This window comes from Oryctolagus cuniculus, chromosome 3 (genome assembly GCF_964237555.1).
Source record: "Oryctolagus cuniculus chromosome 3, mOryCun1.1, whole genome shotgun sequence".
NCBI lineage: Eukaryota > Metazoa > Chordata > Mammalia > Lagomorpha > Leporidae > Oryctolagus > Oryctolagus cuniculus.
In genome coordinates, this window is record NC_091434.1 from 65,281,524 (window position 1) to 65,305,316 (window position 23,793).

Below are 23,793 nucleotides of genomic sequence, written 5' to 3' on the forward strand. Positions count from 1 at the left end.
ATCTTTGGGAAACCAATATTCTGCTTATCATATCATATAAATCTGTTAAAAGGCAATTAGAAACTTAATATTGAAATGCAAAACCAAAGTGGATTCCTTTGGTAAATCTTTATTAAGCTCATCCTTTGTTGCCAGTTGCTTTGACACATCCTGAGGCTACAAGGTGCCATCATTTAATTCTTGATTAAAAGGAAAATACAGATGTAAATAAACAATCTTCTATACAAAAGACCACAAGGAGGCACAAATCACAGTGCATTATAACTTTAATAATTTGCTATGACAGCAGGGTTGGAAAAGTACTTTTCAAGTAAAGCATTTATGCCATATGTAGTGAGGAGGAAAGGAACAGCTTGATACCTTAAGGGACCAAGTTGTCATCCAATAATGACATAGGAGATAAACAGCCAGTGCTAGATTAAGTTATAGCAATAGAATTGTGGAAAAGAAGAGATTTAAGACATAATTTAAGAGTAGATTGACAGGACTTGATGGTAATTAAATTGAGAAAATATTAACTGTCATGTACCAGAAAAACATTTGATATTAGTCTTTTTGGATTTGGTTTATTTCACTAAACATAAGGCTTCCAGTTAAATCCATTTTGTTGCAAAAGACAGGCTTTCATTTTTTTATGGCTGAGTAGTATTCCATAGTGTATGTATACCACATCTTCTTTGTCTAGTTATCAGTTGATGGACATCTGGGTTGATTCCGTATCTTACCTATTGTGAATTGAGCTGCAATAAACGTGGGGGTCCAGATCACTCTTTCATATGCTGATTTCATTTCATTAGGGTAAATTCTCAGGATTGGGATGCCTGGTTCAAATGGTACATCCTTTTTCAGATTTCTGAGGAATCTCCATACTGTCTTCCTAATGGTTGTACTAGGTTATGTTTCCACCAACAGTGTTTTAGGGCACCTTTCCCCCAGATTCCCCACCAGCATTGATTGTTTAGATTTTTGGATTTTTACCCCTAAGTTTAATGGGATTTGGAGTCCCATGACAAGTTTTTAAACTGTACTCTTAGAAGTAAGTCCGTAGGAATGTATGCAGAATTATACAGCTTTACAGTTACAAACTTCTCCTTCCCTCTCTTATTCCCACTCTTATTTTTTATTCAGATCTGTTTTGTTGACTTTATACACATATGATTAGCTCTATGTTAAATAAAGAGTTCAATAAATAGTATCAAGAAGAAGAAGATGAAAAAACAAAGAAAACGAAACTGCTCCTCAACAGTAAAGATAATGGCAGCTCAAGTCATCCCTTTTTGAAGTGTCAGTTTCCCTTCTACAGTTTTCGTTTCAGGTGCTCTATTAGTTCTCAAAGATCAGGAAGAATATATGGTATTTGTCCCTTTGGGATAGGATTACTTCACTAATTATGATTTTTCCCAGATTCACCTATTTTGTTGCAAATGACCGATTTCATTTTTTTTTACCACTGTATAGTGTACACATTCCATCATTTCTTTATCCAGTCTTCAGTTAATGGGCATTTAGGTTTATTCCATGTCTTAGCTATTGTGAATTGAGCTGCAATAAACATAGAGGTGCAGATAGCTCATTTGTTTACTGATTTCATTTCCCTTGGATAAATTCCCAGGAGTGAGGTGGCTGGGTCATAGGGTAGGTCTATATTCAGATTTTTGAGGTATCTCCATACTGTCTTCCATAGTGGCTTTACCAGTTTACATTCCCACCAACAGTGGATTAGGATACCTTTCCCCTCACATCCTCACCAGTATCTGTTTTGTTTGTTGATTTCTGTATGAAAGTCATTCTAACTGGGGTGAAACCTTATTGTGGTTTTGGTTTGCATTTCCCTGACAGCTAGTGATCCTGAACATTTTTTTTCATGTATCTGTTGGCCATTTGAATTTCCTCTTTTGAAAAAAAGTCTCTTTAAGTTCTTGGCCCATCTCTTAACTGAGTTGTTTGTTTTATTGTTGTGGGGTTTCTTGATCTCTTTGTAGATTCTAGTTATTAATCCTTTATCAGTTGCATAGGTTGCAGTAGTTTCTCCCATTGTGTCGGTTGCCTCTTTACTTTCCTGAGTGTTTCATTTGCAGTACAGAAGCTTCTCAATGTGATGTGATCTCATGCATTAATTTTGGCTTTGATTGCCTGTGCCTCTGGGGTCTTTTCTTGCAACTCTTTTCCTGTGCCAATATCTTGCAGGGTTTCCCCAGTGTTCTCTAATAATTTGATGGTGTCAGGTTGTAGATTTAGGTCTTTAATCCACTTTGTATGGAATTTTGTGTAAGGTGTAAGGTAGAGGTCTTGTTTCATACTTCTGCATGTGGAAATCAAGCTTTCCCAGCACCATTTGCTCCAGGGATTGGTTTTAGCTCCTTCGTCAAATATAAGTTGATTGTGGAAGCTTGGATTGATTTCTGGCATTTCTATTATGTTCCATTGGTCTATCCACCTGTTTTTATACCAATACTGGGCTGTTTTGATTATAACTGCCTTTTATTATGTCTTGAAATCTGGTACTGTGATGCCTATGGCTTTTGTTTTTGTTGTATAAGATTGCTTTAGCTATTCTAGGTCTCCTTTGTTTCTTTTTTTTTTTTAAATTTATTTTTTATTTTTTGACAGGCAGAGTGGACAGTGAGAGAGAGAGACAGAGAGAAAGGTCTTCCTTTGCCGTTGGTTCACCCTCCAATGGTCGCCGCGGCCAGCGCACTGCGGCCGGCGCACCGCGCTGATCCGAAGGCAGGAGCCAGGTGCTTCTCCTGGTCTCCCATGGGGTGCAGGGCCCAAGCACTTGGGCCATCCTTCACTGCACTCCCTGGCTACAGCAGAGAGCTGGCCTGGAAGAGGGGCAACCGGGACAGAATCCGGCACCCCGACCGGGACTAGAACCCGGTGTGCCGGCGCCACAAGGCGGAGGATTAGCATAGTGAGCCATGGTGCCGGCTCCTTTGTTTCCATATGAATTTCAGCATCATTTTTTCTATCTGTGGTGAATTTCTTTGGTATTTTGATTAATATCACATGAGTCTGCTTTCAGGAGAATAGACATTTTGATAATATTGATTCTTTGAATCCATGAACATTGGAGATTTTCCCATTTTTTGGTATCTTCTGTTTCTTTCTTTAATGTTTTGTAATTCTCATTGTAGAGATCTTTGCCATTCTTGGTTAAATTTATATCAAGGTTTTTGATTTTTTTTTTTTTTGTAGCTCTTGTGAATGAGGATTGCTCTTAGAAGTTCATCCCAGCCTTGACATTGTCTGTGTATACAAAGGCTGTTGGTTTTTGTGTTATGATTTTATATCCTGCCACTTTACCAAACTTCTCCAAGTTCCAATTGTCTCTTGGTGGAGTCTTTTGGATCCCATATATATAATCATGTCATCTGCAAGTAGTATAGTTTGACTTCCTCCTTCCCAGTTTGTATCCCTTTGATTTCTTTTTCTTGCCTAATAGCTGTGGGTAAAACTTCCAGGACTATTGAATAGCAATGGTGAGAGTGAGTATCCTTGTCTGTACCAGGTCTCAGGAATGTTTCCAACTTTCCTCCATTCAATAGGACTCTGGCTGTGGATTTGTCATAAATTGCCTTGATTATATTGAGGAATGTACCCTAATTGAAAAGGTGTTATATTTTATCAAATGCTTTTTCTGCATCTATTGAGCTAATCATATGGTTTTTGTTCAGCAGTTTCTCAGTGTGATATGCCACATTGATTGATTTGTGAATGTTGAGCCATTCATTCATACCAGGTATAAATCCCACTTGGTCTGGGTGGGTGATCTTATGTGTTGTTAGATTGGATTGGCTAGAATTTTGTTGAGGATTTTTGCATCTATGTTCAAGAGGGAAATTGGTGTGTAATTCTCTTTCTCTGTTGCATCTTTTTCAGGTTTAGGAATTAAGGTGATGCTGGCTTTGTAGAAAGAATTTGGGAGGATTGCCCTTCTTTCAGTGTCTTGAGTAACTTGATTAGAATTGGAGTTAGTTCTTCTTTAAATGTCTGGTAGAATTCAACAGGGAAGCTATCTGGTCCTGGGCTTTTCTTTGTTGGAAGGGCCTTTATTACTCATTCAATTTCCGTCTTCTTATGGATCTGTTTAGGTTTTCTGTGTCTTCCTGGCTCAATTTAGGTAGGTTGTATTTTTCCAGAAATTTATCCATTTCTTTTAGGTTTCTCAGTTTGTTGCATAGGACTCTTTGTAGTAATTTCGATGATGATTTTTATTTCTGTGGTGTCTGTTGTTACATTTCTTTTTTCATCTCGGATTTTATTGATTTGGGTCTTCTCCTTTTTTTTGGTTAGTTGGGCCAATGATGTATCAGTTTTGCTTATTTTTTTCAAAAAACCAGTTCTTTGGCTGATCTTTTGTATTTTTTTAAAAGATTTATTTATTTGAAGGTCAGATTTACACACAGAGAGGAGAGTCAGAGAGAGAGAGAGAATAAGAAAGAGAGAGAGGGAGGTCTTCTGTCCACTGGTTCACTCCCTAATTGGCCACAATGGCCAGAGCTGAACCTATCCAGAGCCAGGAGCCTCTTCTTGGTCTCCCATACAGGTGTAGGGGCCCAAGGATTTGGGCCATCTTCTACTGCTTTCCCAGGTGATAGCAGAGAGTTGCATCGGAAAATGGAACAGCTGGAACTCAAACTGGTGTTGACTGGCACTGCAGATGGCAGCTTTACCCACTACGCCATAGTGCCAGCCCCTTGTATTTTGGGGTTTGGTTTATGGTTGTATTTTCTAGATTCTTGAGAGTCATTGATAACTCATTTATTTGGTGCCTTTCCAATTTCTTGGTGTAGGCACCTATTGCTATAAACTTTCCTCTTAACACTGCTTTTGCTGTATCCCATAAGTTTTGATATGTTGTATTGTCATCTTCATTTGTTTCCAGAAAGTTTTTGATTTCTCTTTTGATTTCTTCTGTGACCCACTGTTCGTTCATGAGCATGTTCAGTCTTCATGTATTTGCATATATTCTAGAGATTTCTGAGTTGCTGATTTCCAGTTTCATTCCATTGTGGTCTGAGAAAATGCATGGTATGATTTAGATTTTTTTTTTTTTAATTTGCAGAGACTTGCTTTTTGACCTAGCATGTGGTCAGTCCTAGAGAAAGTTTCATGCACTGCTGAGAAGAATTTGTATTCTGCATCTGTAGAATGAAAAGTTCTGTAGATATCTGTTAGGTCCATTTGGTCTATAGTGTCGATTAACTGCTGTTTCCTTGTAGATTTTCTGTCTGGTTGATCTATCCATTGCTGAAAGTGGAGTATTGAAGTCTAAGTCTCCTTTTAGATCCCTCAACATTTCTTTTAAATAGCCAGGTGCCTGTAATTAGGTGCATATACATTTATAATAGTTACATTCTTCCTGTTGAATGGGTCTCTTAATCATTACATAGTGCCATTCTTTGTCTCTTTTTACAGGTTTTGTGTTGAAGTCTATTTTGTCTGATATTAGGATGGCTAAACCAGCTCTTTTTTGCTTTCTGTTGGCATGGACTATCTTTTCCCATACTTTCACTTTCAGTCTGTGTGCATATTTGTTGGTGTGATGTGTTTCTTATAGGCAGCAAATAGGTGGGTTTTGTTTTTTAATTCATTCAGTCTGTGTCTTTTAACTGGAGAGTTGAGGCCATTTACATTCAAGGTGACTGTTGATAAGTAACGACTTTGCCCTGTCATTTTTCCAAAAATTTTCCTATTTTTTACGTCGAATTTCCTTTAAACTTTTACTGAGAGATTTTCTTCCTTTACCTTCTTTTGTAGTGATGACCATGTTTCTGTATTTCTGTGTATAACTCATCCTTAAGCATGGACTGGGCTGGTGGTGACAAATTCTTTCAATTTCTGTTTGTTATACAAGGTCTTTATTTCACCTTCATTCATAAATGAGAGCTTTGCAGGGTATAATATTCTGGGTTGACAGTTTTTTTCTCTTAAGACTTGCACTATATCTTACCTTCTCTCTGAGCCTGTAAGGTTTCCAATGAGAAGTCTGCTGTGAGTCTAATTGGAGATCCTCTGAAAGTAATCTGGCGTTTCTCTCGTTCACATTTTAGGATCTTCTCTTTATGTTTTACTGTGGTGAGTTTGATTAACAGTGTGTTGTGGTGAAGATCTTTTTTGGTCATGTCTTTTGGGAGTTTTATGTGCTTCCTAAACTTGAATGTTCCTTTCTTTCTCCAAATCAGGGAAGTTTTCTGTTATTATTTCACTAAAAGGCCTTCTAATCTTTTCTCTCTTTCCATGCCTTCAGGAACTCCTAGAACTTGTATGTTCAATCGTTTTATAGTATCTTGTAGATTCCTAACAGTTTTTTTTTCTAATTTTCTCTTCTTGTCTTTGTTTTCACTATATAATTTCCTGTGCTTTGTCTCCTAAGTTGGGTATTCTTTCTTCTGCTTCACCAATTCTGTTGTTAAGGCTCTTGACTGTATTTTTTATTTGTTCTATTGAATTCTTCATTTCATTTTTTAAGACTTTTTTATTTTCTTGAAAGGCAGAATTACAGAGAGAGAGAGAGAGAGAGAGAGAGAAAAAGAGAAAGGTCTTCCATCCGATGGTTCACTCCCCAGTTGACCTCAACGGCTGGAGCTGCACCATTCCGGGAGCTTCTTCCAGATCTCCCACGTGGCTGCAAGGGCCCAAGGACCTGAGCCGTTTTCTACTGCTTTCCCAGGCTGTAGCAGAGAACTGGATCGGAAGTGGAGCAGCCAGGACTTAAACTAGTGCCTGTAAGGGATCCTGGCACTGCAAGTGCTGGCTTTACCCGCTACACCACAGTGCTGGCCTCCTTAATTTCATTTTGATTTTTCTTTAAGCTCTCAGTTTCATGGGAGAAATTTTCTCTCGTGTCTTGTATTGATTTCAGTAGTTCATGCATTTGCTTTTGATTACTTCTATATAATCTTTTTTTTTTTTTTTTTTTTTTGACAGGCAGAGAGAGTTAGACAGTGAGAGAGAGAGAGAGACAGAAAGAAAGGTCTTCCTTCTGTTGGTTCACCTCCCAAATGGCTGCTACGCGTGGCGAACGCACTGGTCCAAAGCCAAGAGCTAGGTGCTTCCTCCTGGTCTCCCATGCAGGTGCAGGGCCCAAGCACTTGGGCAATCTTCCACTGCCTTCTCAGGCCACAGCAGAGAGCTGGACTGAAAGAGGAGCAAGAGGGACAGAATCCTGCACCCCAACCAGGACTAGAACCTGGGGTGCTGGCGCCACAGGCAGAGGATTAGCCTAGTGAACCGCGGCGCCAGCCTCTATGTAATCTTATCAGTTTTTTTAATTCAATTGCTTGCATTTCTTCCAACTCATTGTCTTCACAGTCTAGTTGAAGTGTTGTGTTCTTTTGGGGGCATCTTCCTTATTCTTCTTTCTTGAAATGGTGTGTTTGTTTGACATTTTTGTGGACACTTGTTGGTTTCTTCTTCTTCTTCTTCTTCCTCTTCCTCCTCCCCCCCCACTCCCCTCCCCCTTCCCTTCTCCCTTCTCCTTTCCTCCTCCTCCTTTTTCTGTGGTGGCTTGCTTTCTTTCTTCCTTTCTTCCTTTCTTCCTTTCTTTCTTCCTTCCTTCCTTTCTTCCTTTCTTCCTTTCTTCCTTTCTTCCTTTCTTCCTTTCCTTTCCTTTCCTTTCCTTTCCTTTCCTTTCCTTTCCTTTCCTTTCCTTTCCTTTTCTTTTCTTTTCTTTTCTTTTCTTTTCTTTTCTTTTCTTTTCTTTTCTTTTCTTTTCTTTTCTTTTTGCTGTGGTGGTTTTCATCTTTGTATTAGGACTCTGTAGATAAGTGGAATGTCTGCTTTCAGTGAATATCTAGAGACTTGTAGTGGGTGTGGCCAGGGAGCTCTGTTCAGTTCCCCAGGGTTAAGGACATGCCTAAGGTGTAAGGTGATATACCCAGGTTTCGTGTGGTTAATCTTCTCTCTCTCTCTCTCTCTCTCTCTCTCTTTTAATCAGAAGAGAAATTTATTCTGCTCAGCTGAGCTCCTCTCCTCAAAGGAGTCCAATGCCTGAGTACCAACCCCAGTGTGTATAATATTTGTCCACTCTGTCCCAACGACCACACAAAGAATCTGTGCAGTCCTCAGTGTAAGTTCAGGTTCTCCAGCAATGGCTCTCACCAGGTAACCAGTAAGCCTTGAACCTGTAGAGTCTCCCACTATGACTGCCCAGTGTCCCAGCCACACCATGAGTCTTCCCACACACCCTCATTTTTTTTCACAGTCCCAGTACAGTAGCCTCACACAATGATAAGCTCCTGGTCCCCTCTTAGTTCTCCCCACTAGTTAGGAGTCTCCACTTGGCTGGTTGCTGGGCACAGACACAAGCTGGCACAGCTGTTACATATATCCAAAATAGCACCTGCTCTATTGGCTTGTTATAGGATGCCGTTGTAACGTGATCAGGGAGAGAGAAATGTGTCTGTCCTGTCCTTTTTTTTTTCCTCCTCTAGTTTGGCAGGTACACTATCCCCCACAGGGCTCCAGGCTGGGTTCCCCCTAGGTTCCTCCTGTAGCTTTATTGCCAGTGGCTTGGCTGCTGTGGTCTGGTCTCACCTTATTTTCCAACGCTGATGTGTAGGCTCTCAGCTCCTGGAGTCCCAAGTTGTGGGTGTTCACACTCTCCATGTAGGTCCACCATGTCCCTCTAATTTTGGTAGTTTCCTCTGCCATTTTCTCCCTAACTCTTCCCTGAGACTACACTCTCTCTACTTTTTTAAAACTATCTTTTCTTGGACTAGAGCTGTAAGCTCTCTCCCTGCTCCACCATCTTGGAACTGCCCCAAGATTAGTTCTTTATAAGTTTGGTAGAATATAACAGTGAACCCATCCTGTCCTGGACTTTGTTGTTGGGAGGGTTTTTATTACTGATTTGATCTCCATCTTGGTTATTGGTCTGTTTAGGTTTTCTGTGTCTTCATGACTCAATTTTAGTAGATTGTTTGTGTCTAAAAATCTATCCATTTCTTCTAGATTTTACAATTTGTTGACCTATAACCATTTGTAGTAATGCCTCGTGATTCTTATTATTTCTGTCATAACCATTGTAACATCGTCTTTTTTATCCTGATTTTATTAATTTGGATCTTCTCTTCCTACTCCTCCCTCCCCCCTTTTTATTTTACAGGCAGAATGGACAGTGAGAGAGAGACAAAGAGAAAGGTCTTCCTTTTGCCGTTGGTTCACCCTCCAATGGCCGGCGCGCTGTGGCTGGCACACCGCGCTGATCCGAAGGCAGGAGCCAGGTGCTTCTCCTGGTCTCCCATGGGGTGCAGGGCCCAAGCACTTGGGCCATCCTCCTCTGCACTCCTGGGCTACAGCAGAGAGCTGGCCTGGAAGAGGGGCAACCGGGATAGTATCCGGTGCCCCAACCGGGACTAGAACCCAGTGTGCCAGCGCCACTAGGTGGAGGATTAGCCTATTGAGCCATGGTGCCGGCCAACTCCCTCCCCTTTTTTTGGTTAGTTGTGCCAATGGTGTATTGGTGCATCAGTTTTGTTTATTTTTTCCTGAAACCAACTCTTCATTTTACTGATCTTTTTTATCTTTTTTTTTTTGGCCTCAATTTTGTTTATTCTCAAATTTTAATGATTTCTTTCCTTCTACTAATTTTGGGTTTGTTTGTTGTTTTTCCAAGTCCTTTGGATGCATTGTTATATGATTTATTTGATGCCTTTCCAATTTCTTGATATATATACTAATTACTATAAACGTCCCTTCTAACTTTTCCTGTATATCCCTTTGGATAGGTTGTTTTGTCATCTTCCTTCATTTCTAGGAACTTTTTGATTCCCCTTTTGATTTCTTTCATTTAGGATTATGTTGTTCAGTCTCCAGGTGTTTACATATTTTCTAGGATTTCTTTAGTTGTTAATTTCCAGCTTCATTACATTTTAATCAGAAAAGATGTATCTAATGATTTCTTTTTTTTAATTTATTGTGAGTTGCCTTATGGCCTAGTATAGAATCTATCCTAGAAAAGTTACATGTACTGATGAAAAGAATGTGTGTTCTTCTGCTGTGGGATGAAATATTTTGTAGATATCAGTTACATCCATTTGGTTCATAGTTTTGATTAGCTCTGGTTTTCTGTATAATTGATCTCTCCTTTGATGAAAGTGGAGTGTTGAAGTCCCCCATTATTATTGTATTGGAGTCTGTGTCTTCCTTTAGATCCATTAACATTTGTTTAAAATAACCATGTACCCTGGCATTAGGTCATACACATTTACTGTGGTCATGTCTTCCTGTTGAATTGATTCCTTAATCATTACATAATGACCTTCTTTGTCTTTTTAAATATTTTTTTGTGTTAAATTCTATTTTTGTCTGATATCAGGATGGCTACTCCTGCTGGTTTTTGCTTTCCATTAGCATGGAATGTGTTTTTCCATCCTTTCACTTTCTGTCTGTGTGTATCTTTGTTGGTGAAACGTTTTTTATTGCCGGCAGCAAATAGATGGCTCTTGTTTTTTAATCCATTCAGTAAGTCTGTATCTTTGAATTGGAGAATTTAGTCCATTTACATTCACGGTTATTATTGATAGGTAATGATTTGTCCTTCCATTTTCCCATAAATATTCCTATTGTTTGCTTTGGATTTCTTTTGTACTTTTACTTCAAGATTTTCTGCCTTTCAGATTCTTTCATGATGATGACTTTCTTTGTTTATGTGTTTAGCACATGCTCAAGTATCATTTGTAAGGGTGAATGAATGGTGACACTTTTTTAAATTTCTGTTTGTTTTGGAAGGTCTTTATTTCACCTCCATTTGTAAATGAGAGCTTTGCTGGGTACAGCATTCTGGGTTGATAGTTTTTTTCTTTTAGGACTTGGACTGTGTCTCTCTATTCTCTCCTACCCTGTAGAGTTTTTGATGAGAAATCATCTGTCAGTCTAATTGCAGATCCTTTGAAGGTAATCTGGTGTTTCTCTCATGCACAGTTTAGAATCTTTACTTTTGATAGTTTGACTATCCTGTGTCATAGTGAAGATCTTTCCTTATCGTTTCTGTTAGGAGTTCTGTGTGTGTTTCCTGTACTTGAATGTCTCCATCTTTCTCTAAATTGGGGAACTTCTGTGGTATTAGGTCTTCTAATCTTCAGAAACTCCTAGGACATGTATGTTAGGTTGTTTGATGGTATCCCATAAATCTTTTTTTTTTAAATTTTTTTTATTTTTTATTATTTTTTGACAGGCAGAGTGGACAGTGAGAAAGAGAGACAGAGAGAAAGGTCTTCCTTTGCCGTTGGTTCACCCTCCAATGGCTGCCACGGCCGGCGCGCTGCGGCCGGCGCACCGCGCTGATCCGATGGCAGGAGCCAGGAGCCAGGTGCTTTTCCTGGTCTCCCATGGGGTGCAGGACCCAAGCACCTGGGCCATCCTCCACTGCATTCCCTGGCCACAGCAGAGAGCTGGCCTGGAAGAGGGGCAACCGGGACAGAATCCGGCACCCCAACCAGGACTAGAACCTGGTGTGCCGGCGCCGCTAGGCGGAGGATTAGCCTAGTGAGCCGCGGCGCCGGCTGGTATCCCATAAATCTTGAACATTATTTTCAATTTTTTTTTTTCGTATGACTGAGATATTTCCTAAGATTTATCACCTGGCTTGGATGTTCTTTCTTCTGCCTCACCACATCTTAAGTCTTAAAACTTTTCAATGTACTTTTTATTTGACATATTGAATTCTTCATTTTCTAATATTTCAGTTTGATTTCTCTTCTGTGTCTCTAATTCCCAGCAAAATTTTTATTCAGCCATGTCATGTATGGACATGACATTCTTTAACCCATTCTTTTTTTTTTTTTTGACAGTGAGAGAGAGAGACAAAGAGAAAGGTCTTCCTTTTGTTGGTTCACTCCCCAAATGGCTGCTATGGCTGGCACACTGTGCCAATCCGAGCCAGGAGCCAGGTGCTTCCTCCTGGTCTCCCATGTGGGTGCAGGGCCCAAGGAACTGGGCCATCCTCCACTGCCTTTCCAGCTGGACTGGAAGAGGAGCAACTGGGACAGAATCTGGCGCTCCAACCGTGACTAGGACCCGGGGCGCCAGAGCAGGCGGAGGACTAGCCAAGTGAGCCCCGGCGCTGGCCTAACTCATTCTTTAGCGTTCATTCTTTAGCTTATGAATTTGCGTCTCATTGTTTTTGAGTAATCTTTTTTTTTAATTTTTTATTTAATTTTTGACAGGCAGAGTGGACAGTGAGAGAGACAGAGAGAAAGGTCTTCCTTTTCCGTTGGTTCACCCTCCAGTGGCTGCTTCGGCTGGCGCACTGCACTGATCCGAAGGAAGGAGCCAGGTGCTTGTCCTGGTCTCTCATGGGGTGCAGGACCCAAGCACTTGGGCCATCCTCCACTGCACTCCCGGACCACAGCAGAGAGCTGGCCTGGAAGAGGGGCAACCGGGACAGTATCCGGTGCCCCGACCAGGACTAGAACCCGGTGTGCCGGCGCCACCAGGCGGAGGATTAGCCTATTGAGCCACAGCGCCGGCCTTTTGAGTAATCTTATGATTGTTCTTTTGAATTTCTTTTCAGGCATTTCACCAATCTGTTTGTCTTTACATTCTTTTTTTATTTTATTTTTTAAGATTTATTTATTTATTTGAAAGAGTTACAGAGAGGCAGAGACAGAGAAGGAGAGAGGTCTTCCATCCACAGGTTCACTCTCCAAATATCTACAACCCAGAGCTGGGCCAATCAAAGCCAGGAGCCAGGAGCTTCTTCTGATTCTCCCACGTGGGTTCAGGGTCCAAGCACTTGGGCCGTCTTCTACTGTTTTCCCAGGCCATAGCAGAGAGCTGGATTGGAAGTGGAGCAGCTGGGACTTGAACTGGTGCCCGCCCATAGGGGATTCTTGCACTGTAGGTGGCGGCTTTACCCACTATGCCACCTCACCAGCCCCAGTCTTCACGTTCTAATACTGAAGTGTTATGTTCCTTTTATGGAGTCATATTGTCTTTACTTATTCACGTTTCTTGTATTTCTGTGTTTATTTTTGTGCATTTATGGAAACACTTGTTGGCTTTTCCTGTATGACCCTGTTGCATAGTGGATTGTGTGCTCCTTTGGTGGATATCCAAAAGCATGTGCTGGGTAGGGCCAGGGAGATCTCGTCAGTGCTTGTAGGGAGGGTGGACAAGTGTTCACGGAAACACCCAAGTTTTGCGTGTCAGATCCCTTCTGCTGTGAGGAGGGGTGGTATGTTCACCTTAGTTTGCATGCTCACAGTCTCACCTCCTCCCTGCCAAGGTGATCAGTGCCCATGGTGAGCTCACAGAGCTCACAGAGCTCCATTCATGCCAGTGCATGAACCACAATCCTCGGTGTGAGCAGGGGACCCTCTGCAGCAACCCACCTTGGGCACTCCGCGAATTCTGAGCATCTGCAGCCAGATACAGTGATTATCCAGAGACCCAACTCTATTCCACACCCTGTTGTAAACTCACAGAATTCTCACATGGCACGCAGGGCTCCCACAGTCACAGGGAGGAGGGAATCTATTCTTAGACCCACATTCCTTCCCCATCCACAGAGAGAGCCAAGATGTTCCCAGAGGCAGCTGCCTGTTGCTGTTCTGCCTTGGCAGTTTGATTCAGTGATAGAATGAGAGGAGTGCGTCACAGGCCTAAGTGCCTCTTTTTTTGTTTGTTTGTTTGTTTTTTTTTTTTTGACAGGCAGAGTGGACAGTGAGAGAGAGAGACAGAGAGAAAGGTCTTCCTTTGCCGTTGGTTCACCCTCCAATGGCTGCCACGGCCGGCGCGCTGCGGCCGGCGCACCGCGCTGATCCGATGGCAGGAGCCAGGAGCCAGGTGCTTTTCCTGGTCTCCCATGGGGTGCAGGGCCCAAGCACCTGGGCCATCCTCCACTGCACTCCCGGGCCACAGCAGAGGGCTGGCCTGGAAGAGGGGCAACCGGGACAGAATCCGGCGCCCCGACCAGGACTAGAACCTGGTGTGCCGGTGCCGCTAGGCGGAGGATTAGCCTAGTGAGCCGTGGCGCCGGCCCTAAGTGCCTCTTGATGACCCTCCAGACCAGATTCAAAGTCAGTGAGACTGTAGATTTATCCCTCAGATACAATCCCCTTCCTGCTTGCACATAAGCCGCAAGCAGCCTCTACTTGCCTTACTAAGATAATGCTTCCTCCCTGCTAGTCACTGGGTGCCATTGTGTGGAGATCGGAAGAAAGCGATGTGATCTCCCTTCACTGGGTTAGGTGAGCACCTTGTGATCCTCAAAGTTCCTTATCAGTGACAGGGACTGCTGCAAACACCTCTCATCTTGCTCCAAGAAGAGGGCATCTGCTGCTACTCCTGACCGTAGGAGTTGCTGGTGGTGTATCTGCTCACTGCTGTGTGTTTGTACTGTCTGTGCTGATTCATGGCATCTCTCTCCTTTCTGTAGAATTTCTATTGTAAACTTCTCTGCAACGCTGCCCTTGGAATGAAATTCCTCTGCTTTTCTACTGTTATCTTCCCATGGTCAAAGTCAGCATGTGCTTTCGCTGTTAAGCAATCTTGGACTCTGTGTTGGTTTTCTTACTTAATTTTTTACACCAGCCATAAGAAGGAAGTTGTCTTTATGAGGAAGCTGAATTGAGAGATATCATCAATCTGGAGAAGGCTGTATGCACATCTAGTAAACAGACTAGAGCTAAAAGTAAGACGGTTTGATCCTAGAGTCTGTTTTGTACAACTATGCTGTTTTGCCATTGTTTTGAACTTTGTCTTTTTTCTTTTGTTTGCTGTAATGTAGATTTGTGTGTGTGTGTGTGTGTGTGTTTTAAGATTTTTTTTTTTTTATCTATTTGAAAGAGTTACATAGAGAGGTAGAGACACAGAGAGAGGTCTTCCATCCCCTAGTTCACGCCTCAGATGGCCATAATGGCCGGAGCTACACCAATCTGAAGCCAGGAGCCAGGAGCTTTTTTTCCCAGTCTCTCATGTGGGTGCAGGGGCCCAAGGACTTGGGCCATCCTCTACTGCTTTCCCAGGCCATAGCAGAGAGCTGGATTGGAAGAGGAGCAGCCGGGACTAGAACCAGCACCCATATGGGATGCTGGCACTTCAGGGCAGGACTTTAACCTGCTGCACCGCAGCGTCAGCCCCAGATTTTTGTTTTTATATTTTGGTTCTGTTTGCTTCATTTTGAATTTAAAAGCAATATAGACGTGTCCTCATATTTGGTGAGTGTGATTATTTTTGAATGGTTGGTTGGTTGTTGATGAGAACGGAAACATCCTTCAGTTAAGACCTGATCTTCTAGAACATTCCTTAATGATATTTTGTGAAGTTGATGTGAAATGCATGGTAACTCATTTTTGACAGATTGTGTTTCACGTTCAAACATTGGAAATTTTGATTATAAATGATATGACTTTTTTTTGAGTACTTTAGTATAATTCATATAATTTTTTGAGTACTTTAGAATAATTCATATAAAATGTAAATGAATGAGAAATAGTTAAAAACAAATAATTTAGATGTTCAAATTAAGGCTATGAGAATATTTCATAACATTTACCAACTATAGATTTAGTACTGTATTATTAGCTACTGTGAACTATTGGTGATATTGCAACCCATTGCTACCTTCTTTTCCTTTGAAAATAATGAAACTGCATTTCTCTATTTCTTGACTTTTCTATAACACTTTTCCCTTTTCTAAACTTAGATTTAAAATTACTAAGCTATGTCTCTTTATGGAATGCTAGAGTTGGTATTGTTAACTAGTTATAGACCTCACCTTTTAGTAACATGCATGTGATATTTAAAGAGTATATTAGTAAATTTTCACAGAATAAAAGCACATTCAGAGGAAGCAATCACAGTCTTTGTTCAAGAAGTGAAAGGATAATAGCTCCTTTAATACAGCTTAATAAATGCTGAACTTCTAATTATCTAGAAGAAAAAAGTCATTTTTGAGATATGTCTTACCTGGATATTGGCTAAAACATGATTTACAGTATTTGATGCTTGTAATTTTTTAATTAACTTAAATTGCCAGGTTTTATTGTGATTTCATTGATCTCTGTACCTTCTGCAGCATTTAATGACATTCCTAATATTCAGCCATATTCCTATGAGTGAATGATAATTAAATGGCCTGCTAATTTGCAGGAGGTGTTAGGTAATGATTAGTTAAAGTAGTATCTGAACTTTTCTGTATAATCTATATGGAAAGTAGCAACTGCAAATATAGTTCCATTTATATAATTATAATGGTTTTTTATTTATTACTGCAATAGCTTGGTTAGAGACTAAATTATAAGCTAGTGGAAAGCAGTTTTCCCAGCAATTATAGCTAAAATCATTTGAAAATAATTGTGTGAAAGCATTGTCATTTGAAATAATAAGTATTAAATAAATTTACAGATGTTATTTTATTTAATCCTGAAATCAATCTTGTGAGTAAAGAATATCACTATTCTAATTTTACAAAGAAACACCTGGTTTATTGAAGTTAAGTTACCTGAGATCATATAGCTATAGCCAGGACTCCAGACAGACCTATCTGGTGGCAGCACCTAGGTACTATTTATTTATTTATTTATTTATTTTTTAAAGATTTATTTATTTATTTGAAGGTCAGAGTTGCAGAGAGAGGGAAAGAGAGAGGTCTTCCACCTGCTGGTTTACTCCCCAGTTGGCCGCAATGGCCAGAGCTGCACCAATCTGAAGCCAGAAGCCAGGAGCTTCCTCCTGGTCTCCCATGAGGGTGCAGAGGCCCAAGTACTTGGGCCATCTTCTACTGCTTTTCCAGGCCAAAGCAGAGAGCTGGGTCAGAAGTGGAGCAGCCAGGTCTCAAACCGACACCCATATGGGATGCCAGCACTTCAGGCCAGGGCGTTAACCCACTGTGTAACAGAGCTGGCCTTATTTATTTATTTATTTTTAGACTTATTTACTTGTTTGAAAGGCAGAGAGGGAGAGAGAGCACATTTCCATCCAATAGTTCACTCCCCAAATGACTGCAATGGCAAGAAATGGGCCTGGCTGAAGTCAAGAGCAAGGAAGTCAATACGGGCCTCCCACAATGGGTGGCAGGGGCCCAAGCACTTGGGCCATCTTCAGCTGCCTTCCCAAGTGCATTAGCAGGGAGTTGTATTGGAAGTGGAGCATTCAGGTGTCTAACCACTGCTCTGATAACAGGATGTTGGCATCATAGGTGGCAGCTTAACCGGTTGTGCTACATCTGGAGATCCCTAGGTTCTTAACTAGTAGACTAGATTGTGGTGAATTGAGATATGACACTAGAGCTCTGCTTTGATTTGCAATGAACTTTTTATGAAAATATTTAAGTGTCAAATAGATTCCAAATAAAACACTTTGCTTCTGGGAATGTGCTTTTTTACTACTCATGCTGATTCAAATATAACATTTTTAGTTTCAGCCAACTAAATCAGAATTTGTGATAATTTAATGCAATAATGGAATTAAAAAGTTGTAAGGGCCTCTTGATTTGAGATCTTACCATTATATTCAAATAAGAGATATTGTTGGGAATGGAAAGAATGATAGGATTTAATTTTATTTTATTGAGTAGGGATCATGAAACTTTTTCTGTGCAGGGCCAGATAGTAAATATAGTAAATGGCTATGAGAGCCATATGATCTGTGTTGCAACTACTCAACTCTTTGAAAGCAGCTATAGACAATGTGTAAACAAAGAGCAGGACTCTGTTCCAATAAAATAACAAAAAGGGGCGGCAGCCTGGACTTGGCACATTCACAGATCCCTGTTGTTCTACAACCAAAAGCTAAGATTTATTTACAGCAGCACATTGTTTTTGCAGAGTGGAAGTTTTCCTTTATTGAATGTATTGGCAAAAAGAAATTTTCCTAAAAAGACAGCAATAACATAAGGGAAAATGAGTATCTAAAAGTAAAGAATACTTTTCCCACATTTCTGTAACTACTTAATTATTTCATGGATTATTTGATAATTCCAGAATACACTTCTTAAAGTGATCAATTTTTTTAAGTTTGAAAAATGATTAGCGATTTGAAATTTTTGCTAATTCTGATTAACTTTCTTTATCATAATTGGGATTTTTTTTTGTAAAAAAGATGTGACACATAATTGAGTGACTCTTTTTGGAATTTATTTTTAAAAGTCATATCAGCAGATAGACTTGTATGAAAATCTGCAGTTGGATTGTAGGTGCAGAAGTGGAGTACTCTGTTTAGGTGTTATATAAATTTCTTACTATGTGCAGTTTTTACTCTTTAATACTTTCTGGTGCCACAATATTTTAATAAATGTAAGTCATTTGTTGCTGATTTGGTATGATGTATATTAAATCTAGCATATACTTACTCTTCTCAGAGATTCGTCAGCGAACTACAGCTCAAAGAAACCTATCTCCAGCACCACCAGCCTCTAACCAGGGCCCTTCTCCACCAGTTGCAGTGTCTCCTGCACCACCAAAAGATACTTCAGCCCCTGGTGGACCCCCAGAAAGAACTGTTACTTCAGCTGTACCGTCAAATGTGTTACCAAGACGCCTTGGATCCCCTGCTACTTCTGTGCCTGGAATGGGTAAACAGAGCACTTAATGTTATTTACAGTTTATATTGTTTTCTCTGGTTACCAATAAAATGGGCCATTTTCAGACAGCATGGAAATAACATTTCATTTGGAAATAGCAGAGCAGTTATCTGATTAAGCAGGAGTTCCATATTCAATTAGCCATAACTCTTTACAGCTGGCACCTTGTGATACTGAAATCTATTTCTTGAGCTCATTTAACTGTTATGGCTTCTTTGTTTAAATGGCAATAAAACTTTGAACATTTTGTAGTCAACAATATAACATATCTTTTTATATTCAACATTAGGATGACTCCAGATTTATATAAGATAGAGATGGAACACTTTTACCAAACCCTGCACATACATTTTTAAACATGACAGCATTTCGGGAAGAATATTTCCTGCCTTGTGTTGCACAATATTCCTTTGTTCATAAGAGCTGGTAGATTTTTTTTAATAGAACCATAGTATTTTCTGATATTTTATAAAGTTCTTTTAACATACTGTCTTTACTATTTTATTTCTTCATTCTCTTTCAGTGGAGTGGGTCTTTAAGGGAAGAGTCTGTTCTGGAGTGGAACATCTTACCCATGGTTTTTGTTTTTTTTTTGGAATGTGGCTGGGGCATAGAAGTCCACTGCCTTAGTAGATCATATTATTTTGTGTAGATTTATATGTCATCATTGAATATAATAGTAAATTATTTTATTTTAGGATACTTAATGCTAATTTAGAATAGTATTTCATAACTAATTATTAACATGATTTATAATGATTTTGATGTTGGCAGAAATCTTTATTAGTTATTCAGCATTTATGTAATAAAATTAAATATTACTTATTATGTTAGATTTTTTTCCCATTTTCCTTCAAAAATACAGCATACAATTTTAGAAGACTAAAAAACTACCAATTTATAAACAAATAGGACTGACTACAAATTAAATGTATGTCAGCCTTATAATTTTTAAGTAGTTCTTTTTAAAAAACTTTTCAAATTTGGTGGATAATGACATCATTATAAGGCAGCCATATATTTTGTAAAACTGAAAAATGTTAAACTGAAAATTATTCAACTTTCACTTGATTTGAGATACCTATGATTTATCAATTAAAGTTCTGGTTTAAAGAAATTCTAACAGTTTTTAAGAAATAAAAGTTTAGCAACATAAATACAAGGGATTCATCAAAATGTGGAAAGTAGAATTAAAGGTATGAGTTTGTTTTGGTGTTAAAAACAACTTTGAAATCCATACTTTTTAAGTAATATACATTTTTAATGTATTAGGAAAAAGATTTTACAACAAAATAAACTCATGCTTTTAATTACATTTTTCCACAAACTTTTTGAGGTACCTTTAAATAGTAATAAGAACTATATGGTTTGTGTATGTATGGAGCTATAGAAAGAATAATGGATTCAGTTTCATTATTAGGTAGCTATAACATATTATGATGATGTTTTAAACAATTTCTGTGTGAGAGATTGTGTTTAAATCATATATTGCCCAAAATATGAATGAGTTAAATGATTTATTATAGAGAGTATTAATAATTCATTTTTTCATTATTCCTCATTTGTGTAAGTGAATCAATTTAATGTGTATTACCACAGGGCTCCCATATGTTTGAAAATTAATAACCAGCAGGTACTTGATAGTTTGCCAAGCTGTGTAAAAATGACCAGTTTTCCTACAATGATTACTTTTGATGTTTGTATTAATTACTACTGTCCATAACAGCATGAGTATGAAGATACATTATTTTAAAGGTTATTAGTATACAAGGGTTGTAAGATATTTTTATGAAGTCTTTTTTATGTGTCCAGATTTGTGTACAAGCTCACTTTGAATATGTAGAAATAAAATACTTCAGTAAAAGTTGTTATATGAAATGCTTTCAAAATTTATTTTGCCGTATTTATTCAGTTAGAAAATAAGATAATTAGGGATGACAGTGTCCAAATTTTTTTTAAGGTTTATTTTTTGAAAGAGCTACATAGAGAAGGAGGGAGAGAGAGGGAAAGGGAGAGAGAAGGAGAGAGAGAGGGAGAGGGGGAGAGAGAGAGAGAGAGAGAGAGAGAATATGAATCTTCCATCCACTGGTTCACTTCCCAGATAGATGGCTGCAATGGCCAGAGCTGAGCCAGACTGAAGTCAGAAGCCAGGAATTTGTCTGGGTCTCCCATGTTGGGGTGCAGGAGCCCAAAAACTTGAGCCATCTTCTGCTACTTTTGTCAGGCATGAGTAGGGAGCTTGATCAAAAGTGGAGCAGCTGGGACATGAACTGGTGTCCATATGTCAGAGTGACCTCACAGGTGGTAGCTTTACTTGCTACACCACAATGCTGGACCCCAGTTTATTTTTCAATAATAAATGAATATTATCAGCACAAATAAACTAATTTATTCGCTGTCTTAAAAAATATTCTTGATTTCTAAGAACTTGTTCTAGAACCTAAATTTCATTTGCTCATAGCTATAATTTTGATATCCATTACTCTTTATTTTACATAATGATAGCTTTTGGGTTTGTGATTATTTCCAGAGAAAAATGTTTTTACTATTCTTTTAAAATATTAAAATAGTATTGCTATTAGAATATAAAGCCAGTCTAGAATGCTTTAAAGTTTTGGTCACAGCCATTTTGAAAGCCTTGAATCTTTGTATAGCAAAGTTTGTCCCATTTTGTTGCAGAATTTTCTATGTGTTCTCCTTATAAATCTCCATTGTTACCCAAGTTATTCTTAGAAATTCATCTTGCCCTATTTTACAAATTCAAACAACACATTTTATTTATTTTATTTTCTCACTTTGTTCTCAATGCCTTCTAGTGTATTGTCTCTAAATTCAGTATATCTGTAAACAGTTCTCTTTCAGTCTTCAGAGGTCATGGAGTTACAACAGACATAGTTTGACTATATAGCTGTTTTTTTTATTTTCATATAGTAATATAAATCATTAACTAAATTTTTGTTTTTCTTCTACACCTAACTGTATGTTAATCTCTCCTGGTACTGCCTAATTTATTACATTAACATAGTATATCTCTCCATTTGTTTAGTTCTTTAATTCTCTTAATGATGTTTTCTAGTATTCAGTATATAGCTTTTATAAATTTTAGGGTCAAATTTACATCTATTTCATATTTTTGTTGCTATTGTAAATGACATTATTTCATTAACATTTCCATTGCTAGTATATGTAGAAACATAGTTTTTTTTTTGTATGTTGATCTTATGTCTTGTGATCTTCCTTAAACTCACTTTTTGGATTTTGCATGCTATTTTCTACTTAGATGATCACAATGTCTGTGGAAAAAAGTGCTTTTCCCTTTCCAATCTGGTTTCCTTTTATTCATTTTTCTTATCTTGTTAGATTAGCTAGATCCTTTGCGATGAGAGCAGACATCCTTGTTCATTTCATGGAGAACTAATTACTCTTTCATCATTCAACATCATGCTAGTTCCAGAGTTTTTTGAATAAATACCTTTATCAGATTGAAGAACTGACCTATTCTGTTAGTTGAAGGTTTTCATCAGTGGATGGTAGATAATGCTTTTTCTGCACCTGTTGAGATGTTTCTATTGAATTTTGCATTTAGTTTTAATGTCTGTTCATGTAGTGAGTTATATTGTTTAATTAAATGTTAAGCCACCTTGTTTTCTTTGAATAAATATCACTTGGTCATGATGTGTTGTCATCTTTATCTCTCCCTTTCACTCTCTCTGCCTCTCTCTCTCTCTCTCTCTCTCTTTCACACACACACACACACACTTATGTGTGTGTGTATGTATACATTACAGATAGTTGGATTTCATTTGCTAGCATTCTCTTTAAGTGTTTACATCAATGTTCATTAGAAATAACTGGTTTATTTTCCTTTTACACTCTTTCATATTTTGATATCAGATTAATGCAGGCCTCACAGTATGAGTAAATATTTCCTCTTCAGTTTTCTTGACAAATTTGTACAGAATTGGTATTCTTTCCTTCTTTCCTTCTTTCTTTCTTTCCTTCCTTCCTTCTTTCTTTCTTTCTTTCTTTCTTTCTTTCTTTCTTTCTTTCTTTCTTTCTTTCTTTCTTTCTTTCTTTCTTTCTTTCTCTTTCTTTCTTCCCTCCCTCCCTCCCTCCCTCCCTCCCTCCCTCCCTCCCTCCCTCCTTTCTTTCTTTCTTTTCTTTCTTTTCTTTCTTTTCTTTCTTTTCTTTCACAGTGAGACACAGAGAGAAAGGTCTTCCTTTTCCGTTGGTTCACCCCACAAATGGCCGCTATGGCCGGCGCATTGCGGCCAGCGTGCCGCGCCGATTTGAAGCCAGGAGCCAGGTGCTTCCTCCTGGTCTGCCATGTGGGTGCAGGGCCCAAGCACTTGGACTATCCTCCACTGCCTTCCCGGGCCACAGCAGAGAGCTGGACCAGAAGAGGAGCAACCAGGACAGAACTGACGCCCCAACCGTGGCTAGAACCTGGGGTACTGGCGCCGCAGGCAGAGGATTAGCCTAGTGAGCTAGCTTCTTTTAAGGTGAAAGTAGAAAGCATGTAAAAATCCTATCTTCTTTTGCGAAACAGGTACTTCATGTTAAAATTTTCCTGCAAGCTCTTTGGTTGTTTATCATAAATTTTGTTATGTTTTTTGATTTTCATTCATTAAAAATACTTTCTGGTTTTCCTTTGGATTTTTCTTTGAATCTTCAGTTATTTAGATATGTTATTTAGTTTCCAAATATTTGAGATTATTTTTCAGAATTTTTTCTGTTTCCAGTTTCTAATTTAATTCCGTATGGGTTTGAAAACATGTGTTGTATTATTTTAATCTTAAATGTATTGAAACTTGTTTTATGTTCCAGAATGTCATATATTGGAAAATGTTTTCTGTTCACTTGAAAATATTTTTTCTGTTGGGTAGAGGTATAAATATCAATGATGGTCAAGTTGGTAGATAGCAGTGCTTAAATCCTCTGTATTGTTCCTGATTTTCTGTCTGCTTATTCTCCTAATTTTTGAGAGAAGAATGTTGAAACCTCCAACTGTACTTATTTGTCCATTTTTTTTTTCATGTAGTTTGATCAGTTTTTGTTTCATATGTTTTGAAGCTTTGTTGTGATGCCCATATGTGTTTTAGGATTTTTGTGTGTTCTTGATGAATTGATTCCTTTGTTTCTATGAAATTACCATTTTTAACCCTGGTAATATTGTTTGCTCTAAAATCTATTCTGTTTGATATTAGTACGGCTATTATTCATTTCTTTTGATTGGTGTTGGCATGCTTACATCTTTTTCT

At 38.8% G+C, this 23,793-nt stretch overlaps 1 protein-coding gene across 21 annotated transcripts in view; it reads left to right on the forward strand.

The window, feature by feature from the left end:
- LNPK (lunapark, ER junction formation factor) overlaps positions 1-23,793 on the forward strand; it is a 105,560-nt gene that overhangs the window by 54,018 nt on the left and 27,749 nt on the right. For all 21 annotated transcript variants that reach the window (XR_011387248.1, XR_011387247.1, XR_011387250.1 and 18 more), the window contains one exon: positions 18,311-18,523. Coding sequence is in view for 16 of the 21 variants with exons in the window: in XM_070070653.1 (XP_069926754.1) it covers positions 18,311-18,523 (213 nt within the window). In the remaining 5 variants the exon portion in view is untranslated. The remainder of the gene's footprint in view (positions 1-18,310; positions 18,524-23,793) is intronic.